This window comes from Oryx dammah, unplaced genomic scaffold (assembly GCF_014754425.2).
Source record: "Oryx dammah isolate SB20612 unplaced genomic scaffold, SCBI_Odam_1.1 HiC_scaffold_11, whole genome shotgun sequence".
Classification (NCBI taxonomy): domain Eukaryota; kingdom Metazoa; phylum Chordata; class Mammalia; order Artiodactyla; family Bovidae; genus Oryx; species Oryx dammah.
The window spans coordinates 8,743,504-8,769,017 of NW_024070195.1; the positions used below are offsets into that span (position 1 = coordinate 8,743,504).

At 44.0% G+C, this 25,514-nt stretch overlaps 1 protein-coding gene across 11 annotated transcripts in view; it reads left to right on the forward strand.

Annotated features, from left to right (window-relative positions):
- PHACTR1 (phosphatase and actin regulator 1) overlaps positions 1–25,514 on the forward strand; it is a 515,267-nt gene that overhangs the window by 429,194 nt on the left and 60,559 nt on the right. For 7 of the 11 annotated variants that reach the window (XR_005722669.1, XR_005722671.1, XR_005722673.1 and 4 more), the window contains 2 exons: positions 12,384–12,551; positions 14,444–14,650. Coding sequence is in view for 5 of the 11 variants with exons in the window: in XM_040249267.1 (XP_040105201.1) it covers positions 12,384–12,551; positions 14,444–14,650 (375 nt within the window). In the remaining 6 variants the exon portion in view is untranslated. The remainder of the gene's footprint in view (positions 1–12,383; positions 12,552–14,443; positions 14,651–25,514) is intronic. The other 4 variants (XR_005722670.1, XM_040249269.1, XM_040249270.1 and 1 more) reach the window with 1 other exon arrangement.

A 25,514-nucleotide genomic window follows, 5' to 3' on the forward strand; every position in this document is an offset into this window, starting at 1 on the left:
TCAGGAGGGCCCGTGACCGCTCAGGTTTGGGCAGTGAAGGGGAGGGTGAAGGCACGGCTGACACTCAGCACTCTGGCTTGGAGTCTTGGTGGAGAGGGACGAAGGGCAGGTGCCTGTCTCCTAAGCTGGGGACGGAAGAGAAGCAAGTATAGAGAAGGGAATATCACGATGGTTTGACCACACTGAGTGTGAGATATCCAGATGTCTAAGCAGAGTGCTCACTGTGCAGATTTGAAACTCAAGAGGGAGAGCTGGGTTGGAGATGGCAGGTTTGGAATTGTCCGTGGAGACAGGGTTATGAAGACATGTGGATTGATGGTATTTCTCCGAGGAGATGGAGCATGAGAAAGTAAGCGCCCCTGATAGAAAACCCCTTGGTACTCCCACATCCCTTTAACTCCCAGAGTGATCTGGAAGTTAAAACAAAATGATCTGGGAATAAGAAAGCACTCAAGAACTAAGAAGTGGACAGGAAAATAGGAAGTAAGCCAGAAATGTGTAGCATTGTGGCAGCCAAGAGACAGTGGTTCAGATCAGGGAGAAAAATGATTCCAAAGCACCGATTACAGACACATCACATAAGGCATGTCCTTTTGATTATTTTTACACTATTAATTGTAGGCTCTTTAGCTCCCTGTGAAGCCAGTGTGCAGTCATCAGGGTGTAAGTTAACCTGATTCTTAAGAACTAATGGTTCTTAAACCATAAGTTTCTTAAGGTTTCAGAAAACAAAAAAACTTAATTCAAGGAGGCTAAACTAGTAAGAAAATTTAGGCCAAAGATCTTCCTGTGTTTTATCCTCTAAAGGATCCGATATGCCTTTTAGGCAATGCTCGGCATTTATCAGTGCTCATTTAATATGTATTGCATAAATGAGTGAGTGAGTGAATGAATGAATCTCACATCGTAAAATCCAGTGGTGGGGCAGCACCAGGACTGGTTAGTTCAGTATCTCAATAACCGGGCAAAAGGATGCCATCCTCAGGCTCTAACCCCTCATGGTAACAGGGTGGCTGCAGTAGTCCCAGCATAGCATGAAGACACAACATCCAGAGGGGAGAGACAAGCCTGTTTCCCTTCTTGGTGTTGCTTTCTAAGAGCAAGAAAACCTTGCCCCAGAGGTTCTCCAGAATTACTCTCATTTCTCATTGACCAGAATTCTTAAGAGATAACGCCTTACCTTTTCCCCTCATTTTGACAGATGTTTCCATAAGCCAATGGGTCGTAAGTACAGTCAGCTCCCAAGAGCTGCTACCTAGTATAAGTTACCCTTGGAAGACCCACCACAATACCGCCCTTCCAACTGCCTATCTTAGACCCCACCAGTGAAACCAGGGCAGGACACGGTACCCTGGGCATGACGAGCATCCCTGCCCCCTTTTGATGCCTGATCATGCCTCAGCCGCTGACCTGCACTAACATTTATAATGAGGAAACAAGTCAGACTCTGGAAGGTAACAGCTAATAGAAGGGACGCTAGTCACACTTAGAAAAGCTTTCCTGACTTCATACGTTTGCCTAGGACTCATGCAGAGTCAGGCAAGTCGGCAGGGCACTGAAGCCTTAAGTGAAAGTGTTAGTCACTCAGTCATGTCTGACTCTCTGCACCCCATGGACTGTAGCCCACCAGGCAATTCATGGAATTCTCCAGGCAACAGTACTGGAGTGGGCGCCATTCCCTTCTCTAGGGGATCTTCCCGACCCAGGGATCAAACCTGGGTCTTCTGCATTGCAGGTGTATTGAAGCCTTAAGCCGCACACAAATCTGTAAAACAACCACATTCTCCTCGGAGCCCTAAGCACTGGTCCCAGCTCCCTTGTCTTCTGTCTGTAGAAGGTACAGGGCAGCTTCTTATCTCCCTGGACTCTGCTTCCTGCTTGAATGAACCCCCAGGATCCTAGTTGGCTCCAGCTGGCAAAACCATGCTTGCCTTTCATCCCTTCTTATTGCTCCGAGCCTCCAGCCTGCTTGCTTGAAGACAGTCTGTTACCAAGCAGCTGGTCCTCCTGGAGTCTCTGGGACCACCTCTGGATTCGTACTCTTCAACTCCATTCTGCCCTGGCTTGTCCTCCCAGAGGGTTGCTGGAGGATCAGGGTACATAATCCATTTTGGGCTTTACAGCCTTTTCTGCCCAGAGAAAGCGCTCAGTAAATGTCAGCGAGGGTCTCCACTAGACACGTAACCTGGACTTCTCCTCTGCTGTTCTTTGATGCCTGTCTCCCTTTCCTGGCTCCCCTTCACCCAAGTCTAGACTCTCTGCTTCTACCCAGAAGAGCTGAGATTCGATCAGGAGGCCTCAGGACTCCTCCACAGGCCACGCCCACTTCTGGAGCTGTGTCTTGCTGCTGTCCGGGTCCCACCATCCACACGTGCCCCGGATACATCTTTTGTCCCTGTGCCTCCTCCTTCTCACCACTGCAGCTTCTTTAAAGCAAATATTATCCACTGAACTGACCATTTGTTGTGATGTGGACCAGGTTAGCAATGCCATCTGAATCTCCCAGTTCCAGAAATGCGTTCATTTTTGCATATTCATTAGGCCCATTTTTGTGAGTTTTAAGTCTATTTTGAGCGGGGCCGTCCAGCAGAATTTTCAGCAATAACAAGAATGTTCCATCGTATTTGCCAGCCAGCAGTGGCCGTCGTAGCCATCAGCTATGTGTGGTTATCGAGCACCTCAGATACGGTTAGGCTGACTGAGGAACTGCGTTTTAGTTTTTGTTTAGTTTTAACTAACTTAAATCATAACCGTATGTTGGAGAGCAGCTCAGCTAGAGAAACAGAACTGCTTAAATTTTGCGGTGACAAGTCCCTATGACTTTCTTTCTCCTACTCTAGCCATTAAAGATTTTTTAAAAAATCTTGGATTCTCTATTAACTGTGAAGGGCCCACTGCACAGCGATATATGATTCTGTGAGAGTTCCACTCTTGTGTAATAGCATAGGAGAGAAACTGTGTCATCCCATTCATTTTATATTCCGTCTCTGCCCCAGTTGCATTTTTGATATCAGAATGCCTAGGAATAGCAAGATGGTAAATCCTCTTTCTGCGGAAAACCTTGGAGTCAAGAGTCATTATCTGGAAATAGTGGTCAGAGCCATCATACCTCATCAGGACAGATCATGTAAGAACCGATGGGCTCGGGTATAAAGACTGCTGAGGAGGCATAACTGTACCTACGCAGATGAAAGAAACACCTCTGGGAGACAGACACCACGGTTTGATACGAGGAGGTGTTTGCAATGAGGAAGCCACCGAGAAGCCATGTGAGCTGTGGTTTGCTGACTGTGCAGGCCAGTTAAAGGCAGAAAATGCTGATAAACCCATCAGGGAACAGCTACAGGGAAGTGCAACTAAAACAAGCTACACACTTGTTTTAGTCAATACCACTTTTGTGATAGGAAGTCACTGCAACTCACACACTTCAGGGTTTTCAGCAAAGTCCTCTGTACAAGACAGGAAATATTAGCATCAAAATGGGATATTAAATCCAGAACAATAGCAGCTATTTAAAAAAAAAAAAGTAAGATGATTCTCTAAGCAGGAGAACATATACCATTCCATTCCATGTTTAAAGTCATCCAACCTCAGTATCATGGAATCAGTTACATTCTGAGATTGAAATCCATCTTGCATAGGTTTTCAAGCTATTAGGGTCGAAAGGATTCTGTGAGTTACCAAGATGCCTGTGTCAGACACAAAGAAACCTCATGCCCCTTGCACATTTGTTCTTCCATATAAACTAGTCTGAATAATCCAAAGACTTCTGGCTGCAAATAGACATGAAAGGTAAACTAGAAGAATCTCTGACATGTGGATTCCGAAAATACAGGTTTAGTGATCCTGCAGAGTCCTACGATGTCTGCCCACAATTCTGGTGGCATATAGATACTTTTAGATACAGGATCACACACTGACAATGACTTTTCTTCACTGGAAAAGAAAATGTACCAGACATGAGAGAGAGACACACACATACACACTGTAGTTTTAGTTTTTGTGAATAAGACCCTCAGTTTGTCTTTTTCAATGCCCAAGATTCAAAACCATTAAGAATTGTTAGTAAATCTGCAGTGTTAATAGAAATGTATTGCTTTCAACATATGTTTAAAATTCTACACGATGATATCTGTAGCACCATTCAGTTTAATGACTTCAACTCCTTGAATTCAAGCAAACTCCAGTGACGATGGAGCCATTTCCAACTTAGATTGAGAGCTTTTCATCTTGCAGTGAAATCCTTAGAGCTGCAGTTGATGGCACATCATTTGGCTGACAATGAGAGCAGCCAGTGGCTTTGAGGACGGTGATTTAGAAGATTACTGGGATTAACAGAAGCTTTTCAAAGCTGTCTATATTGTTGTGGAAATGACACCTATGTGGGTTAGGCAATGGCAACCCACTACAGTACTCTGCCTGGAAAATCTCATGGATGGAGGAGCCTGGTGGGCTGCAGTCCATGGGGTCGCTAGGAGTCGGACACGACTGAGCGACTTCACTTTCACTTTTCACTTTCATGCATTGGAGAAGGAAATGGCAGCCCACCCCAGCGTTCTTGCCTGGAGAATCCCAGGGACGGGGGAGCCTGGTGGGCTGCTGTCTCTGGGGTCGCACTGAGTCGCACACGACTGAAGCGACTTAGCAGCAGCAGCAGCAGTGCCCCCTTAGTGGATGAACTTTTTTCCTACTCTAATGGAAAAAGTGTATCAATGTCAAGAAAGAAAAAAAAAAAGACATCAGATAAAGCCCTGTTGCATAGCTCCCCATCACCCGTGACACTTGGGAAAAAACCTTCGGCTCTATGGGGTCCTCATCAGCCACTCAGCGGAGATGCCCTTTTCGATCAAAGGACATGTATTGAAAGCTACAACAGCAGCCCTGTCTCAAAGGGAAAAAACAATTAGCAAATACTTGCAGTAGAGCTCTTCTTCCATGTCTTCACAAAGATGATTATTTGCTTTAACATAGGTGGCTGCACTTTTTGCTCTAATTATAGCTATCGGCGATTGCCAGTAAATTCAAACACGTTTGAATTTTCATAGGTCTGCATGTGTGAATTCTACACATTGCGTTACCGACGGGGATACAGCGTAGCTAACACTTCCTAATGTTTTGAGTCTAGGATTCTCCAGAGTGCTTCACTTACATAATCATTTTTCCTTCTAGTTGGAAGCATCAATGTAACCGTGATTTCATGACATTCATTGTTCTCCTCTACCGCAAGTCTTTTATTCAGAATTTGCATCCTAGCAATGCGGTAACTGTGGAGAAGGGGTAAAAAGTTGGGCTCAGAGAAAATAGCTATTCAAGAAACCTGAGGAGTAAGGAAGCGGTTTTCCCCTCCCAGCAAGAATTGTTAGGTTTTCATTTAACTGAACAAGGCAACATGCCAGTGTTTGTTATATTTTTTTGTACATGTAAGCATCTCCATTGGAAAAAACATTGATGAATGTTAAGAACATTAAGAATTGGTGATGGACAGGGAGGCCTGGCATGCTGTGATTCATGGGGTCGCAAAGAGTCAGACGTGACTGAGTGACTGAACTGAACTGAACTGAAGCTCTACTCATGGAGAAGGCAATGGCAACCTGCTCCAGTACTCTTGCCTGGAGAATCCCATGGATGGAGGAGCCTGGTAGGTTGCAGTCCATGGGATCGCTAAGAGTCGGACACAACTGAGCAACTTCACTTTCACTTTTCACTTTCATGCATTGGAGAAGGAAATGGCACCCCACTCCAGTGTTCTTGCCTGGAGAATCCCAGGGACGGGGGAGCCTGGTGGGCTGCCATCTATGGAACAGGGTCGTACAGGATCGGACACGACTGAAGCAACTTAGCAGCAGCAGCAGCAAGCTCTGCTCATATCATGCCAAGTTCCCTTTAGAACTTTGCCGGCGTGCCTGCATATTTCCTCTTGAGGGCATCATCATCAACCTGTGCCTCTCGTTCTCCATTCCTGCTTTTGCACGTGACATTGTTTCAAGCACACGGTTAGGGGTCAGCGTCACCCACAGGGTCATTTCACTTGCATTTCTTTCGTTCCCAGCCAGGCTGTGCATTTCACAAGTGGTACCTGGAACTGAATTTTTATTTATTTGTACAAATACTCTGCATACTTGGAATAGCCATTCTTTTATTAGCTATGTTTGGCTCATATTTCCCCCATCATGTTGGTTTTTCTCCTTTATACTGGTTGTACAGTGTTTTATTTTGCGAATTAAAAACCTAACAGTTTATGAGTAGGTTAACACATTTCTGGCTTCCTTTTTATGCACCCTAAATAAATAAATATGTCTGAGTATATACGTGTCAATCACCCTAAAACCGGAGGGTATCTTAAAGCAAAACAAACAACAATAACAAAATTTTCTGGAATATTGTCGCATAGGTGACATCCGGTTATAGGTAGATGTCATTCCTAAATAAACTGAATTAGAACAAAAAAGTATATATTTTTAGAAACATCTTTCAAGCCAACTCTCTGGAACACAGCTTTTATATATTGGGTTAGCCACAGAGTTCATCCCAGTTTCTCGTACCATCTTATGGGAAAACCCAAATGAACTTTCTGGCCAACCAGTAGTTTGTACTCTTAGAACATTAAGAAAAATTTTACGCAAGACAAGAGGTGAATCTCCATCTGTTCCGAACACACGTCTACTCCCTTCCTTCGCCTCTCATTTTTCTTCTGTTTCTCAGGGCTTAACTTCTCACGCTTCTTTTCCTCACCTTTCACCCCAGCTCGCGTACACCAAATTCCTCCCTGTCTGCATTTCTGCACCCCGTCTTGCCTCATCTTTCCCCGGAGCATGTCTGTTTCCTCCTTAGCGTTTAGCACAATGCCTGGCCTGTGGCAGGAGGGGCAGGGCAGACTGTGGTTCAGCTCCAGGCCTTTGGAGGCAGCTGCCCTGACAGTCGTTTCTCCGGGTATCCAGGAGCGAACAGCAGATCTGTTTGCGAGGCTCGGTGGGTGTATCCCACATTGTTCACGGTAGGGTCCAAGTAGGAGTTTGTCAAATGAATTCATTCACTCTCACCTCTCCCTTCGCTCTCCTCAACTTCGTATAAGCCTGACTTACCAGCATCTTTCCGTTCTTGTGCCTCACAGGGAAGAGAAGACAGTGGCTGGCCAGGTCTCCATCTCAATCCGTTGCTTTCTACCTCTCACCATTTGTCGTGACTCTGACTTGCACTCACGTCTGCATTCTTTTCTCTACGCTTCTGTGACTGGATGCTCCCGTTAGGCATGTCTGCACCTGGCTCTTCTGTTACTTTTCTTCCCCACCCTGATGCTCTCTCTAGTCCCATCGCCCTTCATGACAAGTTCATAATCCATGGTTAGACCACGCAACCTCCTGCTTTCTCTTTGAGATTTAAACCAACCGCCTCTGTTCTGTGTTAGCCCCATGAACGACATTTCCTGCCCTAAACCTCACTATGAAAAGGCACTTTTGCTATTCTGGGTTCTCTTGCTTGGGTTCCTTACCTCCAGTCCAGTAGTTCTCAAAGTGTGGAACCCTGAGCAGCAAAAGCAGCTTTGGCATCACCCAAGAGTTTATTAGACACGCGTATTCTCAGTCCCACGCCAAACCTCCTGGGTCGGAGACTCTGGGAGTGAGGCCCTGGCATCTGTGTTTTAACTGCCCGCCAGGAAATTGTGAAGCCCATGAAAGTCTGAGAACCACTGCCTTAACTTGTCTGGTCTCCTCCTGCCTTCTCCCTTCCTCCTTTCCACACTTTATTGATTCTAGTAGGAAATGTCTTAATACCTGGAGGTAATTGTACCATTTTGAAAATTATTGTATGTGAAACATCAAAATGATTTCCAATACTCAGTGAGCTTTTGCTCGATTGTAGTAACAAAAGACTGCAATGAAAGATCAGAAAGAGACATCCAGGAAGCCATTCCATTTACCGTTGCATCAACAAGAGTAAAATACCTAAGAAACTATGAAGATCTTGATAGGTGAAAGCAGAAATAGTCCGTAAGACTCATTTTGTTCAGGAGAGTTAAATTCTTCCTGGGAAGGAAAACAGTTTTTTCTAATGATGCTTATTTTTAAAATGCTAGTAATGTGCTGATAACAGGACTGGTAAATAGTAAAAAGGCATGGAGAGCCTAAACAGTCTTCAGAGATACAAGCTATTATATATAAGATGTACAGACAACAGGGTCCTACTGTATAATAGCACAGGGAACTATATTCAGTATTCTGTGCTAAACCATAATGGAAAAGAATATGAAAAAAGAATGTGTGTGTATATACCTGTGTATGTGTGTATATGCATACGTGTGTGTGTCCACGCATGTATGTGTATATATGCACATGTGTGTATATATATTATATATAATAACTGAATCACTTTACAATAGAAATTAATACAACATTGTGAATCCACTATTAATCAATAAATTAGTCTTTAGATGAGTCAAACTTGAAGTTACTGAGCATTAGGAATCCCCAGCTAATTCCTCATAGCTTGATGATGAGTACATGGAGTTCATTACATTCATGCTTCCACTTTTGTGTACATTTGAAAACATCATAAGAATTTAAAAAATAACAGTTACTTTAACAGTGGCATCTTTTTAATCCCTGTATTATATGAATCCAAATCAGATTTCATTTTTGTCATCATCTATCTTAGTCATAAGTGATATCAATATAGAATGTGTGCTTATTGCATGGTCTTAATTTATTTCTACCAGATGTGTACATATATATGTAGCTAAGTAGCTATGTCGATAGATAAAACATGATTATCAATGTTAATATTGAAGAAATGACCAAAAGCCCAGAAATCTGTGTGGTCTGTACATTGCTGCTATGTAAATTGACAAACCCTATAGAAAAATGACTTAACGATATCCAGGTCTGTGGAAGTAGACATTAAAATATTAATACATGTAAATGTCTTTATTGGACTCTCTTCTAAAGGCGGAGAATTCTAACTGCAGAGAAGATATATACCAGAAAGTAATTGGCAGAGATTTCTGTTTTCATAATAGCATAAAACATTGGAAATCCCTTTGTGACCAACCACAGAGAGATTAAATATAATCATTAAGATGATAACTATGTGAATTATAATGCTTATAAAATTTATAAAAACAAGACAAAATAAAATTTAATACATACAACTAAGTATGGAAAAAGAACTTTTCTGTTGGGGTAGAAATATGATTCGTGTCATATTTCTCCTTTTTTCTAATTTCATTTTTTAATGAGATGTATATTTAGAAGTTGCAGTGGTGGAATTCACCAGATTGTTTCCTCTCCCAAATGATTTGGGCCTTTGTGATTTCTCAAAGGTACTTTTTAATCCATAGGGAGGTAAATTTTTTGTTGTATCTTTTCTTCCCCCTAATGTTGCATCTACAGTTCTTAGACATAAGTAGTCTAAGTAGCTAAAATATATAGTGATCATTCCATCACATCTTTGCCCCAAAGAAGCAAAACATGGCAACAACCCTGAAACCCCTCCTCCTCTGGCTGTTTTAAGCCAGTACTTTTACTACACTGCTGCTGCCGCTTCAGTCGTGTCCGACTCTGTGCGACCCCATAGACGGCAGCCCACCAGGCTCCCCCGTCCCTGGGATCCTCCAGGCAAGAAGACTGGAGTGGGTTGCCATTTCCTTCTCCAATGCATGAAAGTGAAAAGTGAAAGTGAAGTCACTCAGTCGTGTCCGACTCCTCGAGACCCCATGGACTGCAACCTACCAGGCTCCTCCATCCATGGGATTTTCCAGGCAAGAGTACTGGAGTGGGTTGCCAGAACATCCAAAATCAGAATGGTTTCTCAGAGATGTAGTAAACCTGATGGCAATTCCATCATTATTCCACCAACTGGGAACCTGAAGCAGAGGTGCTTGCCATGTTGTCAGTTTGAACAAGCCAAAGTAAAAGACCTGGGAACTGCCTGCTATGGGATGGTGCTGTGTTAATGCTCACAACCGCGGCTCTTCCCATCCTGGGTACTCTCAGTTCAGCTGAGTGTTTCCCATAGCCTTGGCCTGGCAGTCTGCTCTTCTCTTAGGAATGAGACGTCATAGCCATATTGTTAATCACGATTATAGTGACTACTGCTTCCATTTGAGATATATAAAAAGGCCACGTGAGGGGCTTTCCTAGCCATCTAGGGCTAAGACTCTGCACTTCCACTGCACGGGGCATGGGTTCCATCCCTGGCGGGGGAACTAACATCGCTCATGCTAAGCAGCATGACCAACAACAAACAAAAACCAATTAAAAAAAAATTTTTTTAAGGCCAAGTGAAAAGAAAGAAAAAATAAACCCACAGTCTTCAAAGATTAGTGCTTTAAATTATCTGCTTTAAATGACTTTTTGGTGTCCATTATGTTTTTTTTTTCCTATGTGTATAAAATTTCAGGTCAAATATCATAAGTCCTTGAACCATATGCTACCTAAAGCCTGTCAGTTTATAAATTGCTCTGTTGAACATGCGTTTCATCAGGCCAGTTCTAAATGAGGAGGAAAGGGGGTAGGTAGAAGAATCTTTTGCTGCTGTATCATCATTGTGTAGAAAATTAAAGCCTTGGGAGGAACACAGCAAAAGGAAAAGCTTATTTATCCATGATTAAGCATGGAGTCATTTCACTGTTGTATTTCTTCAAGTAAATCATCTATCTTCTCGTTGTAAGGCAGGTAATTGCTTTGCTGGTTTCTGTGTTTCTGCCCAAACATAACTTAGAGCCTTTCATCTGGATATTTATTCATCTGGCTGGAACAGCTTTCAGTCCTCTTTAAAAATTAATTTGACTTTAATGTCTAGCTATCTAGGACTCCCCTGGGCTAGGAGGAAATCACACCCAGGGAGTTTTGATTTGACAAACGGCCGTTGTGTAGGAGCCTTTGATCCTCCACCGTGGTGTTAACTGGCTGCTCCTTGTCTTACTGAGCTTTGACAAGATCAAAGTGTGTACCCTGCCCAGCAGAATCACTGATGGGCACCAGGAGAATCCTGGCACCTCCCAGAGACTCTGGGCTGCTGCAGCCCTGCAGCTGGAGCTCAAAGACCCCTAAACATGTGTCTACTTGGAGAGATTGGATGTGGGCAGAGGTGCTGAGAAGACAGGGTGAGTCTTTCCTAGTGCCTTGACGTTCCAGGTCCCCATGCTTTTTGAGTGCTTTGAAGCCTTTTGCTCCCCAAAGTAGGAATTCTTGACCTCGTTTTCCATCTCTGAGTTCTGCTCAGTGTTTCCAGGTTTTCAAAAATTATGAAGAAAATTTGATTTTCATTTTTTGTTTAAAGAACAAATATAAAACATGGTATATTATGATTTTTTAAACACTTTTAAAATGTTAAAAATTTTGTAAATGTTTTTAAATTTTAAATTAAAGTAAAGTTTATTAACAATATTGTGTAAGTTTCAGGTATATAGCACAGATATAAAGTGATACATATATATGTGTGTGTGTATATATATCTATATATATATATACTCTTTTTCAGATTCTTTTCTCTTATAGTTTACAGCAAAAATATAGTTGCCTCTGCTATACTGTAGGTTCTTGTTTGTTACTTACATATTTTATATATAGTAGAATGTATATGTTAATACTAACCTCCTAATATATTCCTCTCTGCTTCCTTTTCCCATTGGTAACGATAAGTTTGCATTCTATGTCTGTGAGTCTCTGTTTTATTAAAAAAAAAAAGTTCATTCATATCTTTTTCTTTTTAATTCCACATAAGCGATATCATATCATACTTGTCTTTCCCAGTCTGACTTACTGAACTTGGTGTGATGATTTCTAGGTTTTTTCTAGGCTCATGTTGCTGTGTGGGGCGTTCCCATGTTCTTTTTTATGGCTGAGTAATATTCCATACGGGTTTCCCTGGTGGTTCAGACAGTAGAGAATCTGTCTGTAATGCAGGAGATCTGGGTTCAATCCCTGGGTTGGGAAGATCCCCTAGAGAAGGGAACGGTTACCCACTCCAGTATTCTGGCCTGGAAAATTCCATGGACAGAGGAGTCTGGCAGGCTACAGTTCATGGGGTTGCAAAGAGTCAGACACGACTGAGCGACTTTTCACTTTCACAGTGTTCCATATAGATGTATATACACACACATACATAGATTCACACACAAAAAACACACACGCACATCTTTTTTATCCATTCATCTGTCGATGATTAGAAAGATGGAGAGAAAACAGGCACACTACTGAAAATCACTGGAAATAGTTTCCCTGGCGGTTAGATGCCTTAAAAGCAAAATAACCAGAGTAGACTTTATGTCCTGGTCTTAATGAAGATGTTCAAATGCGTCTAGGCTCGGGTAGCAGGCTGCAAGTGTTACTCTTTCCTGCAACGCAGGTATGTCTAACTCTGCGGTCTCGTTCTCGCTCCAACAGACGGGGAGCTCTCCATATCGAATGAAGATGACTCCCTGGAAAATGGGCAGTCCCTCAGCTCCAGCCAGCTGTCTCTGCCTGCCCTGTCCGAAATGGAGCCAGTCCCGATGCCCAGGGATCCCTGCTCATACGAGGTGCTCCAGCCTGCTGACATCATGGATGGGACAGGTAATGCCCCCGATAGACGTTGAATTGGTCCCCAGCATGCGGTGTGGCGGGCCTTCAGCCTGGATGGACTTGGGCTTCTGTTCTGAAACCCCCTGAACATAGGATTTCCTGGAAATGAGGATGGAAGTGACCAGTTCAGTATTGGGTTGGTCAGGAAAGTTCCTTTGGGTTTTTCCATAAAACGTTATAGAAAACTTGAACAAGCTTTTCAGCCAACCCAGTACATGCTAAGTATAAAAATATGGAGGAAATATCCATTTATTTTTCTACAATCTTTAAAAACACTTTAAAAACCTTAATCTCTTTAAAAGAAGATAGGTCTTGTTTTGTAATATAGATGATTTAAAATGTCGTCTTGTTTTCTAACATTCGTTTCTGCTAACGCTGAGCCACATGCTTCTGTAGGATGTCTGTCTAAGTCACCTGGTCACAAAGCCCTGGTATGCCTTTGAATCCTCATCCCAATATAACAGTTAACTGTTACACCACTTTAGCAAACTGTACCAATTTACCATATAAAATTGATGTATCAATTGTCTACAACTTAACCAGTTAAGTTGTATCCTGCTGACAGATGATTTGTGATGCGATCTGACCGTCACTCCCTTTTTGGTCCAGATTGGCCAATATTCAGTCCCTCAGAAGGACTGCAGAGTGGTCCTCTTTAGCCAGATGGTGGCGTGCTCCCGACAACCAGTAAGGAGAGGTCCTTGCTATCAAGAGACCAGCCTCCGGGGAGGGACCTCTGGGAATATCTGGAGTCTGGGGAAGGAGGCCGAGTCCTTCCTCTGTCTACCCCATGTGCAAAAGTCTGCAACATGGAGCTCAGGTGGGAGGTGGAAGTGATGGCAGTTCACAGAGTCAATGCCCTGCTTCACTTTGGGACCCTGTGAGTCGCTGCTCCATCAGTGAGTCCAGCACTGGTAACACCAGTGTCCCTTGAGCCAGGGGAGAACCTGGTTCTCCTGCAGGTGATGTGCAAGGCTTTGATGCTGCTGGGAGCACTGCTGCCCGGATTAGGGAGGAAGGAGGAGGCAGGGGAGGACTCATGTACAGGCTTTCTTACTGGAGCAGTGATGGTAGGAGGAAGTATGCATCTGAGTTGCGTTTCCCTCCCAACCTCCCCCCCTCCCAGCTGGAGAGATTGTCCCAACTAAAGCAGTAAAGTGAGATTTCTCTCCAGCCTTCCTTGTGACATTGGGATCAGAATGATTTGATTTGTCGTCCTGAGATCTGTCGCCCTTGGGAAGTTGTAGTCTCCTTCAGTCTTCAGCCAGGTCACCAGTCTGATGGGAGGGCCTCTGCTACGGCCCAGGACAACTCTTAGCTGGAGCTGATCTGGGTCCTGCCCCCCCAGCCCCCAGGGGGAGAGGAAGAGGCGGGCCTGGAGCAATAAGGAATGGGCAGAATCCAAACGAGAAAACCATGCTTCTGGTGAGGGTAGGAGAGGGGAGCAGAGAAAACAAAAAGAATGATCATTTGGAGCGTCCTTCACCTTGTCCGGGTGTATAGGAGCCAATAGGAGCCAGTGCCCCGGAAACTGCAGTGCGCCCGCTGAACGCTGATGCGCAGCTTGGACGCCCCGAACCTGGAGGAGCAGCCGCCCCCGGATGCGGCGGTCGCCCGCCCAGTGTCAGCCCCTAGGCTGCCCTCAGACCCGGGAGCAAGACACACCCCAGGGAGGCTCGGAGGGGCTCCTGGTCCTTGCTCCCCTGAGCCTGCGCATCTGTTGCTTGTCGCCGTGGCCTGTGAGTCGGTGCCGGCGCGCCCGAGGAACGCGCGCTGTAAGCTCTGCTGTGCCGCCGGCCTGCGCTGCGCCCCGCGGCTGCCGCCAGCCCCGCCTCCGCCGCGTGTGTGTAATGTCCTCGTGTGTTATGTGGTTGTGCCCTCAGTGTCCGAAGAGAGTCCCTCTGCCAGTGAGTCTGGAGCCCTCCTGCCCCAAGATCCTTCAGCCAAACCAGTCCTGTTCCTGCCCCCCAAAAAACCTGCTGCTTCCCCCGGAGACCACGAGGACACCCCCGTGAAGCAGCTCTCTCTCCTCAAGCAGCCCCCCGCCCTGCCTCCCAAACCCACTGCCAGGATTGGCAACCACTTACCAGGTGAGTCAGCACGCCTTCTGGGGGCCCGCCGCCCTGCCTTCCCTTCACGGGATCCGCTCTTGCATTTTACCTGAGAACCTTTGGCGAGGTCGCCCTGTGGGACCCTTGGGTGTTTCTGTGTGTGTCTTGGTACACGCCATTGTGACCTGGGTTTGTGTGTGTGTGTGTGTTCAGAGACATGCAGTATACACCTGCCAGCCACGTGCTCAGAGCCTCCAGTTGTGTGCACTGGTAAGTATGCCGGTTGCATTGATGTCGCTAAGTCAAGAGTGTTTGCCCGTCTAGGTGGGTTAGATTCACTGTCCAAATCTTCGTAGAGACGGAGGAGCTCCCATTCTCTTCATCATGAGTTTGCTAAAGTGTTCAATTTTTTGTCTCTGAGTACTTGATCTGAAGCCCAGTGTATTTCTTCTTTTAAAATGTATACCTGTGCTGTTATCTTTGGGAGGAAAAATAAAAGCAAAAATAGTAATTTGCAAAATATTGTGGAAAGAGGAATGTTGTCTTAAAATGACTGCTTTTTAATTGAAGTGTGGTTGATTTATGATACTGTTATAAATCGGGAGTATGGCAAAATGATTCAGTTGTATATATATTTTCAGATTATCAGCGGGATTAACAGATACAGACCTCTACAGAAAATAAATAAGCTTGATAAGCATCAAGGAATTTACTGTATAGCACAGGGGACTGTGTCCAATATTTTGTAATAACCTGAAATGACTTTAAAATTCATTGTTCAATGTTAGTTAATAAATGCAGCTACAGTTATTAAATTGGGCATTTAGTGGAATTGCACTTTGCTGTACATTAGCACATGAATTGGGTACCACTTTGTGATTTAAAGTTGTGGTATAATCAGAGATTCAAGATTTCAGAGGGATGTTTCTCCAACCTTGATAATAATCCCACTTGATGCTGATTGACTTCCTTTTTATAATATATTTGCTAGTTTTATAAATAGTTTCTAATTGATCTCTATACACTTTTGTAAGGTGGAATGAGGGTGCAAGAATATCCATTTATTTTATCATTAAAAAACTGAGTTTCAAGAAAAGAAGTGACTTTTCCAGGGCTGGTGGGAATTCTTCAGTAAAGCCAACATTAGACCCTGTTTCCCGATTCCTAAATCAATCACTGTTGTTTCCAGGGTCACAGGATGTCTCTCACACGATGTGGAGGCTTATTAGATTACAATTCAAATAGGAGTTTGTGTCAAGCTCCTCTATCAAAGTACATATCCATCCAAGTCAGTGTTTGTGGTTCAAAAGAGCAAGTTTCCAATTAAAGAAACCATTCAACACAGTAGTAACACTTTAGTGTTCCCAAATTTAAATGCAGAGAAAACCACGAAGGAAAAGAGCCTTCTTAAGCCTCCCTGTAAAGATAACCACTGTCTATCATTTATCTAACAGAAAAAGTGAAATACTAGTTTACTTTTTGTTTGCCCTCACCGATGTCTTATGAACTGGTCCTCATGTTACTAAAATATTCCACAAAGTGATTTTGTTAGCTACAGTGTAGGGGATCCCAATTAAATGAGGGACCCCTTAAGGGGTTTCTATCTTCCTTATTATAAAAAACTCAATATCTCAACAATGTGCATATATTTTTTATAAGCATTTCTGAGTTTTTCCTCACTTATTCCTGATATGAGAATTGCTTATTCTGATTCTAGAACTAAATTATGTACTTTTAAGGTCTATGTACATTTTAAGACTGAGATGCCAAATTTCCCTTGAGAAAGCTTAAATATTGAAAAAAATAAACTCCTATATATAGTACATATTTATTCAGCACACCTAACTGTAGGCAGAATACTGTGCTAGGTATCAAAATATGACAGTATATATGTATATGATATATATACAATTATGAATATATCCTCATTAAATTTCCAGAAGTAGAATGCCAGAATAACTACTGTTAGGTGTAATCCTTGCAGTTCAGCACAGTCTGATAAAAAGTCTCCTGGAGAGCCTGAAACTTGAGCCCACCCTTAAGGCATGAAGGATTTAAAGAGAATGAGGAAAGGCTCACAGGTGGCCCTGCTTCAGGCCAGTGACAAGGAGGCAGAGCTGGGATGGAGTGGCCATCTTGGGCTGTGCTGAGAGAGGGGGTTTACCAGGCCTATCTACCATGTGAGGATGTAGATTTTAGGCAGTGGGGAGCCTTTGGAGGTTTTCGAGCTGGGGAGTGAGTGATAGGGTGAAAACTAGACTTTAAAATACATTCCTGGGTCATTGTGTAAAATGAATGAGAAGAGAAGGTTGACAGCCAAACTGAGAAGCCAGTGAAACCACCTGTATGCCTCATTCTCCAGAAGCACTAGTTGAATTAAATCGAATAATTTGAGGCAGGGAGACACTTTCAGAGGCCGCTCCATTTGTTGAAACAGAAGCTAAAATTTATCAACTGACGGCAGTGGGAAGAGAGAGAATGGATGAGTAGATAAGACATTTTAAAAGAAGAATTAACAGGGACTTCTCTGGCGGTCCAGTGGTTGAGACTTTGCCTTCCACAGCACAGGGTGTGAGTTCAATCCCTGGTCAGGGAGCTAAGATCCCACATGCCTCTTGGCCAAAAAATCAAAACATGAAAACAGAAGTCATATTGTAATAATTCAGTGAAGACTTTAAACACGGCCCACAGCAGAAGTCTTTACAAAAAAATAAAAATAAAAGAATTGACAGTATTTTTTTTTTTCAAACAAACACTGCCCTATAATTTATTTACCCAATTAAGAACTTCAGCCACAATCCTGGCATTTATAGGACTCTCTTGCTCTGTTAGCCTTGTCTCTCTGGCTCCCCTTGTTCTTTCCCCAAGAGAGTGAATTTTACCCATTATCTGTACATCTCACTTCCATAGAGCTTGGGCCAAATGGATTTAAAAAAATATGTGAAAGCTGATGATCTCTTACTGTATTGTACCTGGTAGCCACTTATATACGATGATGAGATAGGCACAGATGTGTACGGGGGGGCAAGTGTGGTGCTTCCCCTTCGGGATTAAACTTGACTGAACTTGCTTCATTTCTGTAAGTGAACCATCCGTCACAGTGAATCTGCCTCACCACGAAGCAGCCACATTAACCCTGTTCTGTTACTAATTACTCTAGAGACATCTGGGCCGTGTCAGAAGGAATTAATAAACTGAGAATTCTAGCAGAACTCTAAATTGAGACTTGGGAGTTTTAGCGTGTTCTCAGTATCTGCTGTTCGGTTGACATTTTTAAAAGGAAACAGACGACAGTTTGAAAGACACCATGCGTGAATAATAGAAAGTGACAGTGGTTAATGGTCCGGTGGATGCTGGAGGAAGCATGAACCTGGGCGTGGACTACAGCTAGGTACATGCAGGGAGAGAGATGCAGAAACACCTCTGCTTTGGCGTTTGCTTCCATTTAATCCAGAAAACCATAATTAACTTGGAGATTGCCTCATGCATTTTCTCTGTTCTTCAGCCAGTAGCTAGAAGCCCGCTCGCTCCCCCAAACTATCTTTCTTCTTCTCTTGTTGTTATCCTCATCCAGCTTAATCTCCAACGTCAGTATGCACTCAGTGGATGTAATGTAGGATCAGCAGTTGCTGGGCATTAACTTCCTTTCCGTTCTGGAAGGACAGTGCCCAGCAGAGCTCGTTGCATAACCAACATGATCTGAGATGAATAATTTTCCCAGTGTATCCTTCTTAGAAGGATGGCTGACCCCAGAAGAAAAGGGGGGTAGAAGCAAAAAAAATATCGTCTCCTGCTTTTCTGAGTCTTGGTCAGTCACCTCTCCAGCCATCCTGGCTCCAGAATCAAACGTTAAACATTGCCTGAATAATCTATTCCTTCTGCATAAGGTACTTGTGATTAGGTACCCCACAGGAGCCATTGCAACGAAGGATAATCAATTTATGTGATAGCTGAGTTTCACAGTCTGACAATCACACTTAGGTAATAATGGCAGGTGCCATTTTGGGAAAAATTTACAGTACTAGCATCGTTTTTCTTTCTTTTTCATAGAGGAGGAAAAGGATATTCAGAGAAGTTAAATAACTTAGTCATGGTGACATAGCTGGATAGACTCTATCCGTTTCGTCTTATTCCAGAATCCTCACTTGTCACCATTAGTTTATGCACTAAAATTTGTAACAGTGGCATCATTAGTCTTCTTCGGGTTTTGTTTGTTTTGGTTGGCTTTTTTTTTTTTTGGCTCCTTGCTTTTTAATCTATTTAAGAAATTAGAAAATCTGCTTTTTTTTTTTGTATAACTCAAAGACAAAAAAAATTCAGCCCTTTGAAAATAAATATCTTTTTAAAGGCAGTTGACTATAAAGAGAAAAAATAGTCGAGTTGGGTTTCAAAGCACATACTAGAAAGAGACAGTCTGAGGATCAAGAATGGGGCAGATCGCATGGGAAGCACTTGACCACTGTTGGAAACATACAATTCAGCAAAGAAAGGGAACTCTCGCTGATCCTCAAAAACAGGTCCTTCTGCCAGTGTGACTTTGTGGCCCTGTCTTTAGAGCCTGAAATACAGGGAAACTTAACTGTATTACCAGAACTGGCTGATTGCTAGTTTCAATATTACGAAGTGTTTGTAGCTGCAAATTTCCCTGCCAGACAGCATCCACGCCCTGTGGTATTTTTTCAGCCCCAGCAGGTGTCTAATGAGAATCCTCTATCCAGAGCTTGTCAAGGTGAAACCAGTATTTCTATTTAGAGCCTGTCTCTCTAGTTTTGAGGAGAGTGTCCACAGTGGGTTGTTCTACAATCACATTCTGATCTGTCAGTTCACAGGGTGCCTCTTTCGCTGTCTGATCCTCTGGCCCCATTTCTCCTCCAGAATATCCCATCCCACCCTCCTTGTTCTCCTCTTTCAGCTTCCTCTCCAACTCTCCTAAATCCCCCAGCTCCTTTCATCTCTGTCCCTGCCTTCCTTCCTGGCTTTCTACTCAGAAAGTGCAAGAAAACGGATGATTAGAGCATCGGGACCCTGGACCTCAACTGTGCTTTTAAACAGAAAAAATGGATAGTAACTCAGAAGCCTCCTAAAGAAGTTTAGGGGTCACAGTCTCTGGATAACTTTGAAGAAATGGGAAATTTACCTGAGTTTAATCTTTATACCCATTTCTCCCTAGTATTCTGGTCCTGGTTGTCTTTTCTCAAAATACAGAAATTCTTTTCTTAGTGAATCTAAGGACTGTCTGTTGATGAAGCATGTTTAAAAGGAGGCTTTCTGCTCTGACTTCTGTGATCAAGGCAAAGACTGAAGCAGAGTACCTTTCGTTTTTTGGTAGTGCTGTTAGGGTGCAGATTTAATTCACTTGGCACTTTTCTTTTTGTGTTGAAAACATATACAATTTACCACCTTAACCATTTTAAAATGTACAGTCAGTAATGTTATGTATAATCACATTGCGCAGTGGATTTCCAGGACTTCTTCATCTTGCAAAATTGAAATTCTACCTATTAAACAATCTCCCCTTTATCTCTCCTTAACCCTGGTAACCACCTTTTTACTCCTTGTTTCTGTGAATTTCACTACGGTTAGTTGCTCAGTTGTGTCCGATACTTTGCAACCCCGTGGACTGTAGCCTGCTAGGCACTTCTGTCCATGGGATTCTCCAGGCAAGAATACTGGAGTGGATTGCTATCTCCTTCTCCAGGGGATCTTCCTCACCCAGGGATCGAACCCGGGTCGCCTGCACTGCAGGCAAATTCTTTACCATCTGAGCTACCAGGGAAGCCCGATTTGTCTTTCTGTGGCTGGCTTTTTTCATTTAGCATATTATCCTTAAGGTTCATCCACGTTGTGGCTCACGTGGTTTTCTGTCCTTTGTTAAGTCTGAATGGTGCTTATACTTAGTGTGTGTTTTTGCACTATGAGCAAAGTACTCTTCCAACCCTGACACAGTTTACAAAAAGTGTTCTCTTATCAGCTCTCAGAGTTGTAGATGGTTGTAAGCTACAGAAAATGTTTAATCCGAAGATGCATAAACATGGTTCTAAAGAAATTCAAATAGTAAGAGATCAAATCCTTTTGAAAGAGTCGGGAAAAGCATGGTATAAAAGGATGTATTTAAGACAGGCCTTAGAGATGAACAAGACAAGTAGGGATCGGAGGGGAGGTTGCCAGGAAGTAGGAAGCAGGGTTCAGAGAGGCTCATGCATGCGAGGCATAGCATGTTCACGACATGACAAATGGCTCAGCTTGGCAGGAAAGTGCGATTCTGCTAGGGAAATCAAGAAAGATCAGGCCAGCAGTGGGTTGAAAGGAAACTGGAGAACCTTGAAAGCTGTGGTGAGGGATGTAACTTTTTGGAGGAGGAAGTAGACCTCTTTTGAGGACCGTTAGCTGCAATTGCTTGATTTTATCCAAGCCTGTCCCCTTGACGTTGCTTGGATAAAATGGATGCTGCTGCTGTTGGGTGGCTTTACAACTGGATGGATGAATGTGACTGAGGCTCCCTGAAAATGAAGAGGGCACCGAGTTGCTGCCCTTGGCTCTTCCTTTTGGACATTGTTCAAATGTCCCTAGGGGCAGGTTTCCCTTCGGAGTGGGGATTTGGTCTGCTGTGTTCCCTGAGGGTCCTTGGCCGTTGCCCCTCAGCAACAGGACAGCAGGCTGCGAGAGGCAAAGCGCCCCACTGCAGCGGTGTTGAAGGAGGAGCTCGATGATCATTTGCCCAAGAGTTCATAGCAGGTTATTTGCTTCTTTAGGAGAATCTGTGCACATTGTTCTCCATCTCTGAGTGCTGCTGAAAATGAAATCTAATTCTCATGTGTTCTGTAGTATTTAAAGGAAATGCGATAGCCTAGGTAGAAAGGCCACCCCTCATAAGAGCAGCAGTTAAACATCAGAGTCATCCGCTGGGCAAACCTGCAGTCTGGCCTTAGGTGTCAGCAAGTACACTGGGAATCACATAGGGGAGTGGGGATGCTCTGCAGATGGTTAGACCAGCCACCACCATCACTATAAATGCAAGAAATCTGAGCATGTCCTCCAACAGTGAATAAATATTGTGCAGCAGATGGATGGAGAGGTAGAGATGAACTGTGGCCATCCCCTTCTCTCCTTCTTAAAACATGGATCTAGCTTGAACTTCTTAGTTCAACCATGGATGTACTACCTCTTTTTTTCTGTGTTTCAAGCAGTGTTTATCTTTTCCTTTATTAAAAATTTTTCTATAATGGAAACTTCCAAACATATACATAGGTAAAGAGATTATTATGGTTAACCTCTGTGTACCCCTTGGTTAGACCAGTCTTGTTTCATCTTTAACCCTCTGGCAGTCTTCTCCCATGGCATTATTTTGAATCAAACCCCAGATGTCTTCCATCCACAAATACATATGTTTTAATGGGAGTATAATTGATTCACAGTGTATGTTAGTATCTGATGTGTAGTGTGTAGTCAGTTGCTCAGTCATGTCCAACTCTTTGAGATTGCATGGACTGTGGTCCACCAGGCTCCTCTGTACATGGGATTTCCCAGATGAGAATACTGGAGTGGGTTGCTATTCCTTTCTCCAGGGGATCTTCCTGCCCCGAGGATGGAACCTGTGTCTCCTGCCTTGCAAGTGGAGTCTTTCCCATCTGAGCTGTCAGGGAATGGGGTTACTTTCTGCTGTACTACCTCTTAATAGGGAGATAGTCTGTGTAGTTTTTTGTTGTCTGTGATCTAAATTTACTGCCTTTGAACCTCACAGAGAGAGCCCCTGATTCCAGGGTTCTGAGACCAGACCCGCATGTGTGTGTTTCCATCCAGGACTTTGTGATTTTGATTTGACTCCCTCCTAGCCTCTGCCTGGATAGTCACAAACAGCAGTCCTCCCTGGTGGGCACAGCCAACGTGGGCTCCTTTCTGCTGCCCACCTCCGGACCCTCTCACCTTCCTTTACACCTGTCATATGGAAAGCTTGGGTTCAACCACCCAGATAGCAATTTCCTGGCCCTCTCGTTGCCTGGTCTCCCTGGGAGCAATAGCACAAGTCAGCATTGGTGCAAAAATAAACCAGAGGATGTGTATTTATCCATAACTTAAAAATCATTTCTTAACAAAATACTGATCTTAGGAACAAATGTGTGTTCTCATGATTATAGAGACATCTGCAGTTCTGACTCTGAGAGCACTTTCCTGACATGTAATTTGACTTTTACAAGATCGATTGTGTAGTTGCAGGAGAGCTGATGTGCCCAAGTGACCCAGTCGGCTGGTGAACAGCCCCTCCACTGCCCAGTGTCACCAGCATCTCAGCGAGGCCACCTGGGGAGATGACAGGAAGGATCCACTTAAAAACAAAATTGTATCTTTGCAAAGTGGCTCTGAAACAAAGTCAGGGGCTGGGGGTGCCTATGTGATAATGGCCCTTCTTTGAGGATTTTGGCAGGTTCTGGACTTGGTCCTCACCACGTCAGGTGTCCACTGTGGTGTCCCTCTGCTAGGCTGGTTCAGGAGACCTAGGCAGACTGATTGAAACCTAATCACTTGTTTCTCTTCTGTCCCTCCCACCATGAGGGGTCAGTCAACACATTTTTGCCTTTCCAGGCATTTGACCAAAAAAGGGCCAGACTACCTTACAATCCCTAAGGTGGCCCAAAGGGATGAGTGGAGCCATTCTTGCAGCCCAGGGAATCTGATTCAGTAGTTTGTGATGTTATTCAGTTGCTCAGTCATGTCTGACCATTTGCAACCCCATGGACTGCAGCACACCAGGCCTCCCTGTCCCTCACTGTCTCCTGGTGTTTGCTCAGACTCATGTTCATTGAGTCGTTAACTATGTCATCCAACCGTCTCATCCTCTGTCGCTCCCTTCTCCTCCTCCCCTCAATCTTTCCCAGTATCAGGGTCTTTTCTAATGAGTCAGTTCTTCACATCATGTAGCCAAAGTATTGGAGCTTCAGCATCAGTCCTTCCAATGAATATTCAGGACTGATTTCCTTTAGAATTGACTGGTTAGATCTCCTTGCAGTCCAAGGTACTCTCAAGAGTCTTCTCCAGCACCACAATTCGAAAGCATCAGTTCTTTGGTGCTCTTCCTTCTGGTTTGTGATACTGGATTCTGAACTCTTCTTATAAACTTAAGTATGCTTCTTATAAACTACTCATGTTTTTGAATGGATGCCTGTATTCACGAAAGGAGATCAGAGATTCTGACTCACTGGAACCAGGTGGCAAATGACTGAGAAATTCCTACATCACTTTTGTTCATTAGGATGCTAAGTGCTACTATCATTGATGACACTGTCTGATACAGAAATAGTTACAAATGCCTCTGTAGGTGCTACAGCTCGTGCTAACTGAAAAGGTGAGGAGAGAGGCTCAGGGTGTATCCATTTAGCCCAGACTCGTTCTGTGCATAGACTGCAGTACTCTGACTCCAGGCTCCACTACAGAAGTCATCTGGGGTTTTCATTTTCTTGTCTGAAGTCATAAGCCAGAGCTGTGTCAGATTTGGAAATACAGTCCTCTTGGGTTTTATAGCTCTGTGACATAGCTGGGGTTTATTTTTCTTGTTCTCTGGAACTGGTTTTTGCTCTTTCCACTCCATCAGCGGAGACAGATTTATGAATATACTGCGTCTCGATCAATCTGGCTGCAGAAGACCCATCCATTTCTACATCAGCAAGCAGAGAGCTTTGCCTGTACCCCATTTATCGTTACCAGTGCAGGAGGTCTTGTGTGTCCTCCCATCACCCGTGAATATCATGCATCAGGGAGAGGCAGAGTGTCGTGTTCAGGGAGATGCTGTCAAGGTAACGGAGGCATTTTTAACCCCTGGATTTTTAGATATAAAAGTGCCTGGGTCCCCAGAAGCATAGATGTATTTCGTAGCTAGTTAATAGCAGAGCACTTCCCTGGTGGCTCAGGTGGTAAAGAATCCGCCTGCAGTGCAGGAGACCAGGGTTCAATCCCTGGGTCGGGAAGATCCCCTGGAGGAGGGCATGGCAACCCACTCCAGTATTCTTGCCTGGAGAATTCCACGGACAGTGGAACCTGGTCGGTGGGGTCGAAAAGAGTCGGACATGACTGAGCAACGACCCACACACACGCACAGTTACTAGCAGAGCATCCAGGTTTTCTAACTCCTGGTTCTGCATCCTCTCCACGAGGTCTCAGTACTAACGCAGGGCTGTGCGCATTGGAATGGCATGCTGGAAGCTGGAGGACCTTGCCATTTTCCCTTCCCACAGGGCCATGTTAGACTTGGAAAACTTCTAGGATGGTGCCTTGGAAGCCTCTCTGCTCCCCGACTCACTGTCACCAGGTTTTTTCACCCACTTACTTACAGTGGGTGTCTGGGAAGTCACTTATAATGGTGATGGACAGGGAAGCCTGGCGTGCTGCAGTCCATGGAGTCTCAGAGTTGGACACGACTGAGCGACTGAACTGAACTACCTATAAGGAAACACCACGCACTCTGTTGCTTTCTCAGCTTCTATCTTCTGCCTCCCAGGCTGGAAAGGATCAGGCCAGGTGGACTCTCACAGGGGCGGCCAGAGTCCTATTCGTGACAGGACTCAGATGTATGTCATGCTTTGCAGTTTACAAAGCATGTCCACATTATCTTGTCTGGCCCTCACAACGACCCATGGGAGAATCCTAGTATATATTATTATTTTTTTCAGAATGAATTAAGACATTTGTTGCCTATCATGGCAACCCACTCCAGTATCCTTGCCTGGAAAATTCCATGGACAGAGGAGCCTGGTAGGCTTCAGTCCATGAAGTTGCAGAGTTGGACATGACTATGCAAGCAAGCAGATATTACCTATCAAGGACTATACTTGGGTGTATTTTATACTCAAGCCCTCTGCTAACTTGTTTGGGGGTTTTGTAAAATTCTTAAAAGTGTCCTTTGGAGGAACTG